Here is an 18,488-nt window from a genome sequence, read left to right as displayed (position 1 = left end):
ATCGGGCTGCTCTATTTGTTTGTTTGCTTTCCTCCAAGAGTGGCTCATACCCACTTTAGGGTATTGGCCAGGAATCGGAGGAGTTAAGAAAATGAATTCACGCGCCTAAGAAGACGCACTATTGAGAAATTTTGAATAGCTGAAAAGAATGAAGAGAGAATTTAGCAAGGAAATCGTCCTGATTCAATTAAATACCTCACTACAGCTGCACCAATATCCCTATGATAATATCCCGGAGAAGAGGCTCCCAAGGATGGAATATTGGGAATCGCTATATCTAATCCAGCACCATGAAACTGTCCCCTTAAAGTATGTTTTCTTAATGATGAAGAACGGCGACATGACAGGAAGAAGTGTTCTATTGTCTCAGCCTCACCGCACTATGAGCACAAGGAGGAGGGTGCTAGGCCTGATCGATGCAGATAATAGTTTAATGCAGGTATCCGACATCAGCATTTGGAGAACAGGACTTCGACTTTTCCATTACGGCAGAATTTCCTGCTCCAAGAAAGTAGGAGGTGTCGGCAATCAGTAACATTTGTTAATGATAGGTTCCAAGAATCTTGCGTGACTGCACGTCTCCTGAACCTAGCAGCAGTTATGAAAGCTGGAGGGATCGCGGGAATGGGACCACAAAGGCCGCTTCCGGCAAGCTGTCTGTTTGAGAGTGGGGCCACTCGTTGAGGTATCATGCGTGTGTGCCCATTGCGCTGACACTCGTCCTTTAATGTCTTGTTTCTGGGAAACGATAGATTGGCTGTCAGTGCACGTATCGGCAAAATTTGCTTTCTCCGACACGAGTGTCGGGGAAATGTCCATATTTTCCCAAATGTTTTCCGTGTTGTAATTGGCTTTTTGATTGGCGTCTTCACATGACAGAGGAGTGCAGCGCTATATTTCACTTACTGCCTTTTCTATAGCTTTATTTTCGAGACACAAGCTGCACAGATGTGCCATTGATGCAATGTAGAGGCATCAGCCTTCGCGTATGAACGCTGTCTATTCGTCGTACAGCCTACCGGGTCAGTGAGCCCTCAATATTTTGGACAACTTCTATTAAGGATTGTCAATATCATCACTACCAATGACAGCCTATAAAATCGAAAATTGCGAATGTCATGCCTCAAGGCTTTGACGTTACGCTGAAATGAGCCTTTTGTAATTGCGCTTCATATGCCCCAGACTTCTTGTTTGATGGTCTAAGTTTTCTTTTTAAAAATCATTGTTTTGTGCGAGTTTTACTGAGGAAGAGTAAAAAAAAAAAGCTGGACAAGAGGGGGGGTGGGGATTGGTTCTTACGTGGACTAAACAATGTTTTAAACAAGAAAAAAAAAGAAACGTGGGCAACTTGCAATAGTGGTGCATGGCTGGAATAAACAGCGGAACTCGGGATCGACCTAGCTTCTTCCAGGTTTTACTAGGCTTGGCTAAGTTTTGCTAGCAAATGCTAAGTGCTGCTAGGCATGGTATTCCGAATCGGCTCGCCACCGACTCGCAGATTCTCGCTTGGCCGCGCGACGCGCTTCAATATGAGCGGCTTCTTCTTACGGTGTCCGGATCTTCTTTGGTCGTCCTATGTCAAGGGTACATGTACTCGCAACAGAGTCAATGAGAGCTCCGAGCTGTATCTCCCCGGTGACGTCACGGCCAAGCTGCAGCTCCACACTTGCCGGGGCGTGGCTGGTCGAAACCTGCCGAGCCGCCGCCAGAGGCGCTTGCTGTAGTCACGGACACCGTGCACGCTCGGCGCGAACGCGGGGAAACGCGGACGGCGTCGGCAGCAGCTCGGCACGTTACCTCGTTGCTGCTGCTAGAATTTCTCTCTCTCTCTCTATCTCTCTCTATCGCTCTCATTTTCTCTTTCTGTCTCCCGAGCACAGCGCGCGCCGCGCGCATTCTCTGCTTCCTTCTGCTTAACGTCCCATGTCAAGGCAACATGTGCACAGCACGGAAAGGAGGCGAAGGACACGCTGCTCCGCGAGGTGGTTGCTAGGCAACCCAGGTGACTCATCGCTCAGCGATGTTTTTTCGATCGACGAGCCCGGTTTTACGAATAGATTAAACAGCTTCGCTGTTAAAAACAGAGAAACAAACAAACTAACAACGAGAAAGATTAGAAAGCCTCAGGTCACATGCACGTGTGTTCTTGGCCTCTCTTCGCTCGTGGTTATTTATTCGACGAGAACAATGTTTAGCATAAAGTTTTGCTGTCCTTTTCGAATGTTTTTTTTTTCGAGTGAATTTTGGAGGCAGCTAAGACCCTTTCAAGAGTTACTGAGGCTAGTAAAAGGAAGAATTTTTCAGGAACTCACCTTGAAATTAATTTAGTTTAAAACGCGGTAATAAATGGCGAATTGAAGAAAGATCGCACTTTTAAATCTACTCCGAGACAAAAATTCACCTCTTCTTACTCTCAAAACCACGAATTTGATTGTCCGGCAGCTATATTTTTTAATAACCGTGCTCTTGGGCAAAGTAAGCACACATTTAGTGCTGCACTAAACTGACGAATACGCCATAGTGTGAAATTTCGTGCCACTGCATCCACAATTCGCCCATTGATGTGTTTCAGTTTTAACTTATTCACGTAGAAGATTGGGCGATTTGCTATACTGACTCGGCACGTAGCACTAGATTAAACGCTACACTCGCAAGTTGTGAGTGCATACTGATTCATCTTCGTGTTTTCCTCGTCCTGTGTTCCGTCTATCGCGCGACAATACATCATGCTTATTCAGGTGACTGAATGGTTCGCATGTACATCGGAATATGCAGCATGAGGTGCAAGTGAATAGAGGTTTCAATTCATTATTATCTTAAAGACCCCATTATGCATGGTGCATGTGCACAGTGACTGGTGTTCATAAAGGCATTAAGTAGCCCATTTAAAAGCAGCAAGGAAAAAATACAAGCTTTTAATAGGGACTAGTATTGGAAGACTGGAAGCATATATTGTTACACCATGCACCGAACAATATCATGAAACTTTAAACCACTAATGAAATATGTCCGCGAATAGGCGACACATTGTGTAATGGTAACATTTAAGACTGTCAATATTGAAATATAAAGTAAGATATAATGCACCATTCATTTGAAGTTGGCTATCTAGGAGGAAATAAATATTTTATATTTTAAAGAACGTAGCGATAGAAACAACCTCATATGTAATGGGAGGTTATTCCGAATTGGTAATGGCTTAAAGTCCACAGTGTGTTTTCTGTAATTAGTTCGTACCATAGGTAAGAGGAAATTGGTATTAATGTAGTATTCTTTCTGGGGTCTTACGTGCCAAAACCAGTTCTGATTATGATGCAAGCCGTAGAGGAGGGCTCCGAATTATTTTGGCCCCCTAGGGTTCTTTAACTTGCACTACAACGCCAGCACACGGCGTTTTTGCATTTCGCCTCCATAAAAATGTGGCCGCCGCGGTCGGGATTCGATCCCGCGATCTCGTGCTCAGCAGCGCAACGCCTTAGCTGACTAAGCCACCGCGGCGGGTAGGTATTAATGCGGTATGACTTGTGATAGCTAGAGATCATTTTCAGAAATATTCACAGGAAAGAGATAGTCAATAGCTCTAAACAAGGTGATTGAAAGATTGTGCTTAACGAGGTTAAATTTATTAGTAGCATACGATCATGAAGGAGCACAGAGGCATTCTTACGAAACGTGCTAAAATTTACAATTCGAATAGCATGATTTCTCTAATTATCGTAACGGGGTTAAATGCGCAAGACAAGAAGTACTGTTCATATGCACTAATTATTATAGCTTTGAATAAATGTGTAGTAGAGCGTAAGCAAAGTTGATGTATTGAAATAGAATTGGCTGTTGAGCAATACTGTGATACCAAGTGTTAACTTACGTTAAAATTGTTAGTATGTTTTGCGCCTTTTAATTTCCTCGTCAAACGGTACTCACGGGGCACTTAATAAAACATAATATGCACATTAACATTCAAGAAGGGGGGTGGGCGAAAAATGGAGTAGCACACTATTGTATAGATGTTACATACACAGACATGCAGTGCCTCAGAAAGTCTGACCAAAGTTTCGATAGGTCCGTCTATCCAAACGTTTCCAGCATTTCTGAGGCACTTATGCAACTCTAAGTATGAAAATTGTGTTTTATGATCCGAGCTCTAGAAGTACAAAGTTACCCCTTAATTTCTACCATTTTCGTCGTTGTTCCGTAATCGCGCTTCACAGCAAAGCAGAAGGGCTGTAGACCTATCAATGCGCGCAGACGCGCAGCATTGGGCTAAGGCCGCAACTTCCATGGTAGGTGGAGTCCATAGTTCGGCTCCGTCTGAACATTCATTCGAGAAATCTGTTGAATCCGGTGAGGCATAGCAGTGATCCCAGAAGATCGCATTTTTTTAGCGACAGGTTATAGCCTAGGAGAGTAGCTAGGTCTACAGAGGGCAAATTGCGCGCACATTCGCAGGGATGTACAACGACCATAGGTAAGCATGTCCTATTTTGTAGAACACACTTTGTTGACGGAAACTCGTCAGGAAGTCACACGAGCAATCTTTGGTAACAAAGGAAACAATTAACTAAATTCAAAGCATCAATACCAAACGCCTTCTTTTCACTGTCCTCTTGGTTCTATCTGGCCGTCAGTTCGAGCCACCGTCCCTCCCTTCGAGATGGGCAGAGAGTTTCCTACTCGCTTGCGGTTTTTTTTTCTTCAGACCCCTCTTCGTTTCAGGGCTTCTTCTTGCGCCTTTTGCCAAAGACGGTCCCCGCTTCCTTTGTTTTCTGTATTTTTTCTACATTCTACGGCATTGTCATTTCTACAGTTACGGCATTGTCGCTGTATATTGTTGGCAGCCCCTGCGAGCGGTGAAGCGCCTGAGTGCCAGAAGAAAACATTAAGCGGATAAATTTGAAACCAATTGTAGGTGAATTACTCTTGTCGTGGCACAGGTGAAGAGGGCAGACGCCATGCCGCGAAAGGAAATGTAAGTAATATAGATTCACATGATTTTTGATGTTGTCCACATTTTTGTCAGTTGTTCCTGAGTAATTGAACATGCTCTGAAAACAATATCATTGTGAGATACATCAAGGTTTTTTATTTGCAGTCTGTCAAACAGCGGGGTCTTATTGACCTTTTTTGCGGTGATCCTGCTGGCGCTGCCATGTTTGATCGCGTGGTGACGCGTCCATTGCTGGCCTCAACTGCCTCCGTTACCTCTTGTTTACAATGGAAGTGCATGACGCCGGCACAGGCTTAGAAAACCTCTGTTTCGGGAGATATCGTGGATGATGACTGGGTAGACAATACGAAGCTTTGATCACAGCTTCAGAGAACACGTGAAAGCGCTTTCGGAGCTTATTAAGCTATGTCAAACGGCGCAAGCAGCGTATGTGGTGCTTGTTCTAAAAGTGGGGCTAAAATGTATTCCAAGCTATCCAAACATTCCGCTCATGAAATGAATCAGGATCAGTGTGTTTTGCTCTTGGTTCTTTATTTGGCAAATATTTTGAAGCAGCGGCTTGTCACTCTGACTCAGTGAAGTTCATCGGTGCGGCCGCTTTCTGATTATTTTCTGCCTAATCGCTCGCGGGCGTGCTCAGTTCCGATAGATTTGTTCTTGCTTGAAACAAGGCTTGAAACGTAGCTGCTTTTGAACATTGTAATACCTTGTAGCAAATATATATTGTCGCTTTTAAATCGATTACTCTTGTGGACCGTGAGTGAGTAAAATTACTTTATTTCGGTCCAGAAAAGACGCAGGGGAGACCCCGCTCCACCCGGCTAGTCCCACGTAGGGACCGCCAAGCCGAGCTGGATGGCCAGGGTTTGGTCGTTGAGTTCGGGGCTGCCCAAAAGCGCAGCCCACCTATCCTCGCTGAAGGCGGAGCCGATGGCTTCACACTCCCACAACACATGGTCCAATGTTGCCGTTAGTCCAGAGGCCGAGCATCCCGCTCTGGGATACCTTCCAGGGTATATAGCGCGAAGAACCGCAAGGTTAGGATACGCACGGGCTTGTAAAAGTCGAAGGGTCAACGGGCGCGCCCGCATAAGGCAGGTTGCGGGAGGGGGAATACCCGTCTTGACTTATAGTAGTGTTTGGGATCTCATTATACGTGAGCAAGAGTTCCCCGCGGGGCAGGGGGAATGCGGAGGCGGCGCGGCCAGGGAGTCCTCACGCGGCCTCGTGCGCACTCTCTCGTTAGGGTTAGAGGGAGAGCCCTCATTCGACCCCAAGTAAGCAGGAAACTAGGTCAGAGAATGGGGAGAGAAACTATTGACGCTTTGGAGAATGCGTAGGGCCTGAGGGGAGACCATCCCGGTTTGGTAGGCCTTAATGGCCGCCTTGGAATCGCTATATATTGCCTCTCTGCGACCATTGAGCGCAGCCAGCGCGATTGCAACCTTTGCGGCTGCTAAGGGCTTCGAAGTACGTACCGTGGCACAGCAAGTGATCCTGGAATTAGAGTCGACGACGCAGACGGCGAATGCCTCTTGTTGGACATATGCCGCGGCATCCACGAAGCTTGCCTCAATAGGGTTGTTACGAACATGCTCGAGTAGAGCTCTACCCCTGGCCCGACGTCTGCCGACGTTGTGTGCGGGTTGCATAATGCGGGGAATGGGCGTGATGTTCAGTTGAGATCTGATGTCGCTGGGAATCCGCACGGGCGACGGAGCTCTGGTGGACAGGCTTGAGGCTCATCTCGTCGAGTATCTTGCGGCCCGCCGGGGTACCGGATAGTTTGAGCAGCTGTGAGAGCTCTTGCGCCTCAATTATTACTTCCAGCGTGTTGTGCACTCCGAGATTGAACAGGGTGTGAGTGCTTACAGGTAAGCCGAGGGCGAGCTTGAAAACCATTCTGATGAGGGAATTGAGCTTGTTTCTCTCTTCAACATGCCAATTATACATGGCTGCCGAATATGAAAGGTGTAAAAGCACAAAAGCATGTATAATGCGGATGAGATTGTCTTCCTTGATTCCCCGGTGCCTGTTGGCGATCCTCCGGATGAGGCCGAGAGCACTTTCAGTCTTGGCGATGATCGCTCTGAGTGCCGTGCCATTGGCACCATGAGGCCCGATATACATCCCCAATATTCGGAGCGAGTCCACTCTGGGCACCGGGGACCCGTCACCCGTGAAAAGACGTATTTCGCTTTCGGACGCCGGTTTCGAATCACGATGGCCACCGCCTCTTGGTCTATTCTTGTAGAGAAGTAGTTCATACTTGGATGGAAAACGTGTGAGCCCAGTGGGACGGAGAAAGCGCTCGATGGCATCGATGGCGCTCTGCATGGCGTCCTTAACTTGGCTGTCGCTCCCGCCGGCTCACCAGATGGTGATGTCATCTGCGTAGATGGTATGGTTGATTCCTTGAATCTTGGCGAGCTGCTTGGAAAGCCGGATTATTGCGATGTTGAATAACGTTAGCGAGATGACTGAGCCCTGAGGCGTGCCTCGTGAACCGAGGGTGATCTCTTGCGAGAGGTATCCTTCGATCTTGAACTTGGCAGTTCTCTGGCTAAGGAAGGGTCGGACGAAGTCGTAGACCCTCTTCCCAAGCCCGAGGCCGGTAATACACTGGAGGATGAATTCGTGTGAGATATTGTCGATGTCCTTCTCCAGGTCTAATCCAAGGATGGCGCTGGTATATCCCGTGCTCTGGTCTGTGATCTGGTGGTTTATCAGCTTCATGGCGTCCTGTGTCGAGAGGCCGGCTCTGAAACCAATCATATTGTGGGTGTGCACAGGTCTCGAGGTGCACCGTGAGCCGGCTGAGCAGGGCATGCTCTGCCGCTTTACCGACACAGGACGTCAGGGAAATTGGGTTTAGAATGGCGATTCCTGGTGCTTTACCGGGTTTGGGGATGAGTACCGTGCAGGCCGTCTTCCACTGTGTGGGGACCTGTCCACTGCACCAGACTTCATTAATCTTTTCGGTGAGGAAGTCGATCGACTCAACATTGAGATTCTTGAGCATGTTGTTAGTGACGCCATCTGAGCCAGGGGCGGATTTGCTGTTGAGGGAGAAGCGAACCTGTCGGATCTCGAGCGTAGTAAAGTCCTGGTCCAACTCCGGCACCTCACATTCCACGTAGTCCGGGAACTGGGTAGGAGCAGAGCTATCCGCGACTGGCAGGTACTTGTCTATGAGTCTGTCGACAATGAACTCGTCCGGAGTCAGAAACGAGGTAGATGTCTCACGCGAGGGATTGTCTCTGGCTGGACCTGGTGCTGCCCTCATCGAGAAGGTGTTTGAGCAGACCCCAGCTCTTGCCGGATCTGAGCTGGCCCTCGACGGACTCGCAGAGCTCCTTCCATTGTTGTTTACACAAGCTCTTGTAGTGCTCTTCGATCTGCCTGTTAACCTCGAAAACCTTTTTGCGGATCCTCCTGTTATGCTTTGGCCCCTTCCATCACGTAAGGAGGGCTTGCGTGGCTTCCAGCAGGTGGCCCAACCTGATATTCATCTTTTCGACCTCGAGGTCAGTGACGACTTCCTTGGTCGCCGTCGCGGCATCATCCCTGATCCCGTTGAACCATCTTTCAAAATCTGTCTCGGCGGCCGGTGCGCGCTCGGCTCTGATCTTCCGGAAAACGTCCCAGTCGATCGCCCTGAATTTCCTCGTCCTACAGCGGGCAACCGCGAGGGAGACCTCGATGACGTAGTGGTCACTTCCGAGGTCTAGAGCAGTGTTGACCTACTTGACCTCCCCGAGGTTCCTGATAAAAGAGACGTCTGGGGTAGTGCCCCGGCATGCGGATTGCCTCTCCCAGTGGGGAAATCAATATCGGTGATAAGGGTCAAGTTCGCTTCCATCGCAGTCTGCCACAGCTCGCGTCCCTTGGGTGTGTCATGGGTGTACCCCCAAATACAGTGTGAGGCGTCGAAATCGCTGACGCCAAGGGGGTGCCCACCGACCAGGCTGACAGCCCTCTTGAGGAGAGTCCACTCTCGCTCTGCGACAGCTGGACTGCAGTATACATTAAGGATAAAGAGGCTGTTTCTTCTGAGGCCCCTTCTGGGCGGGTCTATGAGGATTTCGGTCATGACGTACTCGATGCCATCACCAACTGCGCCAAGGTCGCGCGAGAGGCAATTGTAGCTTTTGTTGACAAGGGTAGCAACTCTCTTACCTCCTGAATGTGATGATACTGCCAAATAATCCGCGAGTTTGATGGGGGTATAGATGCAACTTCCTGAAATGACACGAAACATTGAGCTTCGACCATTCGTGCGCTGTCGGTGTAGTCCGTCATTTATTGTGCATATAAGGTATAGGGCGCATATATGAAAGTGTGCGCCCATTCACTTATACTTGATACGTCGGTGATAGAGTGGGGGTAAGTTTTTCTGCCAGTTGGGATAGATGTGTATAGATAACGTCCGCAAAACTTACTATGACAGGAAGCGGCGCTACTCCCTTTGTTATTGGTTAACGAGGGGTACCCACTCTTGCCGTCGTTCTGGGGCTGAAGCTCTTTTTTTTTGTAGCGTTAGCTACACTGGCCTAGCCAAGCCCGTTTCGCGCGGCACATCAAGAGCCGTGCTGCGCATGCGCAAGGATCAGTGATGTCACACGGCTTGCGCACCGCAGCCACCGGAGCCGGCACCTCTCGCGCACTCCGCCGCCGCCGCGCGCGACTCACCGCCGCCGGTCTGCGCATTCCAGAGGAGTGACGTCGTAGCCGTGGTAGATGCACTGGCGCCGGCGCGCGCTGGCTGTGCAGTCGCCGTCTGACACTGCGCTGGAGCCGCTGCGCTTCTGACTGGCGTTTGCCAGTGTAGTATAGCCACGGAGAAGGAGAGCGCAAATGCTGCTCAACAGCGCAGAAGAACGGAGAAGCTTGACTCATCGGATCCCGAAGTAGTTGCCTGGCAATTAGCGGTTGAGCGTAGGAGACAACCAGGAAAGCTAAGAATAATCAGCTGAACCTTAGCTAACGCTACGTATATCCTGGCATAGCCGAGCTAAGCCACTGCAACTTTTTTTGAAGGTTAGCAATACAATGCTAGCGGATGAGCAAATTTCTGTATCCTCGAGGAAAGCCGTACATATCGCAGTGCCAGGAACTCGTTCGGACCGTTGCAGCAGCAGTCCGCGAACTTGGTCCAAAGATTCATTCCATTCCCTAGCATGCCAGTCACAATTTTTGCAGCCATCTGCGACACACGTATTCGATCCACATCATTCAATCCAGCAGGATTGGAGCACCGTGCGTTAGCAAAAACCCAGTCGCATTTCCGACAGCTGATCGCACAGAAGCAAGGTAGAAGCGGTAACGGTTTCGTATTCGTGCGCGGTCGCTGAGGTGACGCATGAAGCGCTGCCGTAAGCGGCATCTCGTTGGTCTAGAACAAACCGCTCCGTGAAAAGGTTCAATATTTTGTAGGACGCTGGGCAGATCGGTGTCGTCGTTGCGTCACATTGGAACGCGCGCTGAATCGCGCGAGTAACGCTAAAGTAACATTATAAGAGTCATATGGACGTATAGTAAAAATTTGTCTGTTTTTTGCTTGCAGTCGAGAGATTCCCTGCAGCTCATTTTACAATAGAAGAAATCCGCAAACGCTCAACGACATTCGGAACCGTATTTACGCTGGGGAAGATGTGCCTTCGACTTTGGCCATTCTTCCGCCCGAAAATCCCTCGGCGGAAGTGACAGATGAACAAAGCGGTGATGAAGAAGGCACCGGCATGGACCATCTGCCAGGAAGCACTCTTCGGGTTGGAGTCGTTGACACTTGTTCAGACTCAAGTGATGACGAGAACCATCCGGAGCCACCAGCTAAACAAATGAAACGCCATGTGAAGTGGGATAGACGTGAATTGAACGCAAACTTCCCCATTGGCCTCTCTGGTGACTCAGACAACGCTGAAGGAGCACCGCTAACTGCAATAGAGGCATTCGAAATATTTTTCGACGATAAAGTCGTCAACCTGCTTGTTGAAAACACCGACACCTATGCACAACCGAAGAATCGTTTGTTGAACATGAACGCAGGTAAGATGAAATGTTTTCTCGGCATTCGGCTCCTCAGTGGCTATGTGCCGGTTTCAAGGCGTCGAATGTTGTGAGAACGCTCACGTGATTCTCATATTGAAGTCGTCGCGAACTCAATGATGCGTGACCAATTTGAAGCCATTTTCACAAACCTACATGTGGCTGACAACAGCAACCTAACACATGAAGATAAATTCAGAAAACTGAGAACATTGTTTAGGCTCTTGAATGAGCGGTTTCTGTTCTATGATCCATTACTAGACTCCTTCAGCATTGATTAAAGCATGTACTTCGCAAAGCATGGATGCATGCAGTTTAAGAACCAATCAAATTCGACTATAAATTGTGGTGCGTTTGCACCTAATTGGGCTACTTGCTATCTGATGAGTTCTATCAAGGGAAGTATGGCGTCAACGTGGATGATTAAAACAAGCTTGGCCTAGGAGGATCTGTTGTTACAGAAATGGTTTGCAGGATGAAAACAAAGCTTTAATTCTGTTTTCACGTGTTATTTGATAAATTATTTTCAAGTCTCAAATTTGTTAGAACGCTTTCGTCAATAAGTGTAAAGTGCACAGGGTCTGTGCGGATATCCAAATGAAAAAAATGTCTCATCCTCACACAGAGAGAAATGAAAAGTAAGACTCGAGGCTTCTACGATCACAAAGTCGACGCCGAATCTGAAATAATCCTATGTCGCTGGAAGGGCCACAGCACAGTAAACGTCGTCTCAAATTGTCACGGGGTCGAACCAACGCAAGTAGTAAAAAAATATTCGAGAAAGAACAGGTCCAGAGTCACGGCGGAGCAACCTTTGAACCATGGCAACATGGGAATTAGTTGACTGACTATACCAAAATATTGCTAAGTACCGTACAGCCGTTAGAGGAAAGAAGTGGTCTTGTTTACTTTTGACATATCTTGTTCGTGCATGTGTGAATCATTCCTTCCACTAATACAAAATGAGAAGGGACAAAACAGAGTTCCTCATATTTCTAAAGATGATAGCGATGCCGTACATGAAAAATAATGGCTTTAAACCACTGCGTGGAAAAAGCTGGCAATTATTACTGGAAGCCCAAAGTCGATTTGACCACGTTGACCACACAGTGATCCCTCAGGGCAAGCAAACAAGCTGCGCTCATTTCCATGAGAAGACCACCAGACGTTGTGAAAACTGCGACATCGGAGTCCATGTGAAATGCTTCAAATTATATGATTCAATGAAGTAGTATATCTTCCCAGTGTCCGGTATGTGGGACAGCTACAAAAATGCAGTTCGAAAACAATATCAAAAAAGGTTTATTCTGCTTTCTGATGACCCAAAAACACTTATTCCTGGAAAATACATCAATTTTCTTAAATTACCCAGGTTCTGGCATGCATGGACTAATACAATAAAATAAAAGAAAACAGCACCTTTTAGTCACATTGTACAATGCCACTTCCGGTATGCTTGGCACAACGTTCTCTTTGTTTTTTTTGCCTTTATGTCAATCACTTTCGGCTGAATCCAATTTTGATTCCAATTTGCTGAATCCAAGTCCATGTTTCCAATTTTGCAGATGGCTAAATAAATCAATAATGTATTAACGCACATAAAAGAGTGAAAACATAGGACAAGTAGCAGAAAACTGTAAAAAAAAATGATCGCTATGACGTCTAGGACATATATGAAAAATTGAGCGCTTGTAATTGAAAGTAGTAGTAGCAGTAGTAGAAAAAAAAAGGAAACGCTGTCAAAGTATTTAAGCACTTAAAATCGTTCGAGGGGTCTGAGTTTGGTCATTGGTAGTTCGCCAGCCGAGCGAAGCAGCTAAAGCAATGCGCGTTTTCAGTGGAAGCATGCGGTCACTGTTCTGTTTCCTCTTAGTGATACTTTCAGCATTATTCCTAGAAGTGCCTCTCGCTTCAGGCAAAGCGAAACACCAACTGAAACACGATGTCACGGATTCATTTAAGGTACGTACACAAGAAACTGGGCTACGGCTAGACTGTATATTTCTGCGGCAAACTGACCACTTTTACTTGAATGAAGGAGCTCAAGAAAGCGGAGCATAGATTTTGTTTTTGTTTGAGCCTTCCCATCTACCATAGCAACCACTATAGGCAAGCCTAAAACCCGGCAAGCATTCAGTTAACAACAGGCCCTGCTTTTATAACCAAATGCTTAATGTTTTTATTTTATGCCTAGAAATGATTACAACCAAGCGTTTACCACTTCACTGCTACGGTGATCAACTGACACGACTATATTAGGCAGTGAAAAAGTTTCGAGGCCTTGGGCGTAATTGATGCGAGGTAAAAGATTGTCCTCATGGGTAATTCCACCCTAAAAGCTGACGTAAGTAATATAACCTTACGCTGGAAAATATGGCGTTCTTAAGAATACAGCGTCTAAGGCTAAGGACCCTGTGAATTCTGTCCCATGTTGCGGAACACGCTTGGCATAGCAGATGATATTGCATTCAAAGACGAGGAATTCCGCCAAAATAGCAGGCGCTCCAGTACTTTATATACGGAACAGCGTCAAAGGAGCAGAGACATTACGAAATGATAAAAGGCATGGGGAAAATGGGGAGCACTATCGCTATTGTTTTCTTGATGGCACAGTGATTCTACATGATTTATTCAGAAACTAGACACCCAAATTACATTTGTAGCCAGTGGTCCTATGACCTGCATTGAAACATTAGAGTAATACGGATCCTGCCGTTAAATCAGCGAAAACCGTAGTTTTTCAGCAATGAAAGGTAATTGATGTTGGGGTGTCAGCTTTGTCTATTAGAAGATAAAGAGGTATTATTCAAAAAATTCGGTTCTCTGGCTGAATATTTAGGAGGTCTCAGTACAAGTGCAAAAATTTCTATGCAAGTGAGTCTTAGCACTGTGGCTGCATTCGCTGAAAATGGCAAGCTGATTGTCAATGAACAGGAGACGAACAAACTGTAATTTTGCAGTACAGCATTGGCTATAACAGAAAGTGAATTAGAATTTGACGCCAAAATAGCACAGGACATTCACCGTTCCAACATGCGCTTGTACTTGAAAGGAAAAATCGTGTTCCCTACATATACTGTTCGGAACCGCTTAGTGAAACTCAAAACTCCATTTCATGTTATGAGGTAGAAGATAATACACCAGAACTTTAGAACGATGCAGCTATCCGCATGCTATACTTCTATGCCAGGACTAATTAATTCGTCAGTACTCGTTGGTAGTTCTGACACTGTATTTTGATTTCTCGAGAGCAGCAGGGGACAGCAACGCAGTTTGGTATGTGTAGGAATAAACATTTAGAGGTTTTAAAAACTCGCTCGAGTTACATACTCACAGATGGTTTGATAGAAGGCTTCTGTATAGCTGCTCTGCCACAAAATACCGAATACTATAGTACTAGTCTTAGCCACGGTTAAATGGCAAATATGTCTTCGCCTGGTATTGCAGATGTTTGAGGCCTTCCCTTACACCATTGCCGCGTTTGACGTGGATAACGATGGAGACCTGGACTGTGCGATGATGGTGCGGCTTGATCTTGATCAGGACAGGAAGACTACTAGCTATATGATGCTGCTGCCGTCTGTGAACGGACACCCAGCGTGAGTACAAATGGGGTGCAAATGGCAAGCACCTGGAATGGTTAAGTGATGGTGGTACGTATGCATACGTAAGCGAATAAAATTGTTGGACATAATTTTTTGTTAGATTCACATCGCAAAATAGGCGAGTTCTCATAGGGAAACTTTCGGATCAAATCGAATTCCCATATTTCAAGAGAACGACCTCCGCATATCGGATGTAATACTGAATGTTTCCAATTGTAACAAAAGGGAAAAATCCTGGTTGCGTCGATTCTGTTGGGCAACAAAAGGCTTATTTACTTTATTTCACATATATATTGTCGTTATCAACGAAACGACAGCTCGGCTGGAAAGCTTGCAAACGAGAAAAAACAAAAGGTGGCCGTATCTTGTGCACATTAAAAAACCAGTAATAAAATAAAGAAACACAACGTCACCAACTTCATAAACGGAGTAGGGCGTAGTGCTTGATAAAGGAACTGAGCGCAATAGTACAACACCACATATCTTTTCAAAGGAATACAACCAAAGTCATACTCACCAAACGACAAATTGCTATGCCTAAATCAAGACAGGTAATTTGTAGGGTGCCTAATTTGAGACATGATGATTGAACGAATGGAAACCACTGTCCTTAAGTTATTTGCTCTGTGTGTTTCCTCAGGAATTGGTGTGCCTGCCCAACAACTGCTTTTATCGTGCAGCAGAATCATTCGGAAGAACAGTCCCTGGCGTCAGTCTTTCTCCCTGTAGACTGTAAAAACTCCTGCGGTCCCTTGTAGCGGTCGAACACAACAAGTATCTGACAAATTTGAGCCGTGCACTCTGGAATTCTGGAACTGAGTACAAAGTAAAAAGCAAAATCGTTTTGATTTGTGCGCTAAATTTTCAATATTCGCACAACCTTAAAGTCACCCACAATTCATTTACTTTTCATTTTTATGTGAACGTAGCAATACCAGTTGGCAGCTTCGCCCAAAGGCTAAGCATGGAAAGTGATGGCAATGTGATGATGCAGGCCTCTCAGAACGCTGTCGTTATGAGGACCGTCCCCAGGGGCGTTGAACTTGCTGCGCCTCCATCGACGTTTGTCAGTAGTCAATGAAAAGATTCCATATACTTAGCTTGACGTTTACTGTCCGGTTCGTTAAGAACAGTGTACGGACCATGATGCGGTATGAAACCAGCTGATCAACAGCAACGCTAATGTGTGTCGGCACACCTTTCATGCCAGGAGCGGGTGAATTTCGGTCACTTTGCCTTGACGCTTTTTACCTCTAACTCTGGCAGGACTCCTCGCGTACTTTTACTCCCCCATCCACCTCCTTATGCTCAGGCACAAAATACGCATTTGGTGCCGCAGCCAAACGTCACCTCCCCTGCCTCCCTCCCATCCCCCCACGGCCTTTCGCACGACGCAAGACGTCGCGTTTGCTCTCCGCCGTGCGTTCGCTCTCAGTGAAAGCGCGCGTCCCTCGCGCGCTTTCACTCGCACAAACAGAATACGGCGTGCCGCGACGATCTTCTTGCCCTTGGACTTTATGCAAAACCTCACGGCGACGGCGACGAGGACGGCAGAAATGTGGTTGGAGTGTCCATATAATTGCTCTCGCAATAAAGGAAGGGGCCCCAAGATGGACCCAGTTCCGCACCAGATAATGAAGAAATGTCAGATGAGCGGACAAGAATCACACATTGGTATCTTTCGGAAAGATAAGCTTCCTGCCACTTCAGGAGGGTAGTGGGTATGTTAAGATAAGGCAGCTTTTGTAGTAACAGAGTATCAAATATTGTGCCGAATAATTTTCCAAAATCTGGAGATACGCAGTCAACCAACCTACCGGAGTTATTGAAAGTTGCGACATCATGACAAAATTCGATGGACTGAATGTTGCAAGAAAAGCCGGCCCAAAACCATGTAGCCTTGTGCTGAAAAAGCTATTTTCTTGAAGGTGCGCGACTGTATTTGCATAAATGACATGCTCGAATGTCTTACAGGCAATATATAAATATAACTTAAATTGCACCTAAATAAATGTAACAAATCATTTCTTTATGCTTTTCCTGGCATCATTACCGTTTGACTTGATGTGGTTGCGTATACGTGCGGCTTTTCCGAACAGTCGGATGTGATAGACAGAGGGTCTGAAACCTGCGTTACTTCAAAAGGTTCGTGACAACGAATTCATTTTCCAGAAAACGCTGCTGGTGCTTATTCTCTATAAGAATGAAAAAAAAATGACTGCAGACATGTAACCTTCCAAAAATCACAACCCAATTTCCTGCGAAAAGGGTTGTTCCAAGAAGTTGCAATTAAAATTTTATTTATCTGTAACTAAAGCACGTAATTTATTATGTTGCCCGTATGCGACTTTTCCACTTGAAACATTTCCCGCATGTGTCGCTTTCGAGCAGTCGTTAAGGATTTTGTGAAGGAAGTTATCCACACACATTTCTTCTTCTTTCTGAGGTTTTACGTGCCAAAACCAGTTCTGATGATGAGGCACGCAGTAGTGGAGGGCTGCGGAATAATTTTTGACCACCTGGACTTCTTTTAACGTGCACTACGACGCAAGCATACGGGCGTTTTTTTTTTCATTTCGACTCCATCGAAATGCGGCCGCCGCAGCCAGGATTTGATCCCGCCATGGCGTGCTCAGCAGCGCAAAGCCTTAGCTGGCTGAGCCACCGCACCAGGTCACACACATTTCAATTCACAAGAACATTCGCTGATATGCCCCCCCCCCCCCCCCCCCCGCCTCCTTTTTGTAAACGTTGATCTTGGTCGCGTACATGGTTCTCCCAGGACAGCAGCATCACTTCTGCGTTGTCGTAAAACGCACGTATGACACTCCGGATCACTCGCATATGTAATTTTCTGTTGACACCATAATTAGTTTGCACTCTTTGAACTTAGCCTGCGCATTAACAACAATCCGTCACTAATTCTGAAGAAATATAAACACGGGACCTTGCTTAGTATACCGGTACGCCGGGAAGTAGGTGTTATAACGTATATGAAAAAAAAAACCCAGAAAAACCGCGGATTCTGCAAATATTTACAGTGCTTCTAATTGACCACTTCGCCACGCATTGCACTGAAGATGTCTCATTTCCACGAAATATAAATTTCGTGTCACGTATTATTCTCCCGCGACATTGGGAAGCATCATTGCCGCATGAGATGTCGAACACTTGATTAAGAAATGTTTTGCAAAGGTTGTATTTAATACACATTCATTTACTTCGCACACACATTTTCCGTAGCGTTCTTTCCAGTTACATTAAATTTGATCTTGGTGGCACTTGCAGTTCTGCCAGAGCCCTGGGATAAATTCCGCGCCGGTGATAGAAACCACTCATAACACTCCGTATTGCTTGAAAACTTAATTAATTTCAAATTCCTCCTATTTCCCATACACTTTGCTCTTTGCCTACACATAATATATAATGTGACATATATTTTCAAAAAATATAAACATGGTGTACCGTAGAGTTTCCTTGGAACACTGATAAAGACAGAATCAAATGGCTATATAACAGTTTCAAGCACATGCTAAATGAATTTCTTACTAAGGCTGGCTTGATGCACACGCATTTAAACTTGCAACTAAATTTGCCGTGCATTTCCGCAATGTTCGCTAAATTTGATGTCTGTGGTATTTGTAGTTATTCCAGGGAAGCGGGATAAACTTTACGATACTCTTAAAATACAAAAACTGTGGCCCGGAGCACATGCGAATGTAATTTATTGCAAAAGACACAATTAACCCACACCTTCGAATTTTGTGTACACGTTAGCCATAACGTGGCCCTCGTTCTCTTTAAATATAAACGAAATGCCTTATTTAGTTCTCCGATTGCACACCACGGAAACCAACTACCAACCTCGTATAACGCATAAAAATAAA

At 46.1% G+C, this 18,488-nt stretch overlaps 1 protein-coding gene across 1 annotated transcript in view; it reads left to right on the top strand.

Moving 5' to 3' along the window:
* Positions 1-12,793: 12,793 nt before the first annotated feature.
* LOC125943185 (uncharacterized) overlaps positions 12,794-18,488 on the top strand; it is a 31,454-nt gene continuing 25,759 nt past the window's right edge. The window contains exons 1-2 of the mRNA XM_049661725.1: positions 12,794-12,958; positions 14,444-14,595. Coding sequence (XP_049517682.1) covers positions 12,821-12,958; positions 14,444-14,595 — 290 coding nt within the window. The 5' untranslated portion in view covers positions 12,794-12,820. The remainder of the gene's footprint in view (positions 12,959-14,443; positions 14,596-18,488) is intronic.

Source organism: Dermacentor silvarum, chromosome 2, assembly GCF_013339745.2.
Source record: "Dermacentor silvarum isolate Dsil-2018 chromosome 2, BIME_Dsil_1.4, whole genome shotgun sequence".
NCBI lineage: Eukaryota > Metazoa > Arthropoda > Arachnida > Ixodida > Ixodidae > Dermacentor > Dermacentor silvarum.
This window is presented reverse-complemented; position numbering and strand designations above follow the sequence as displayed.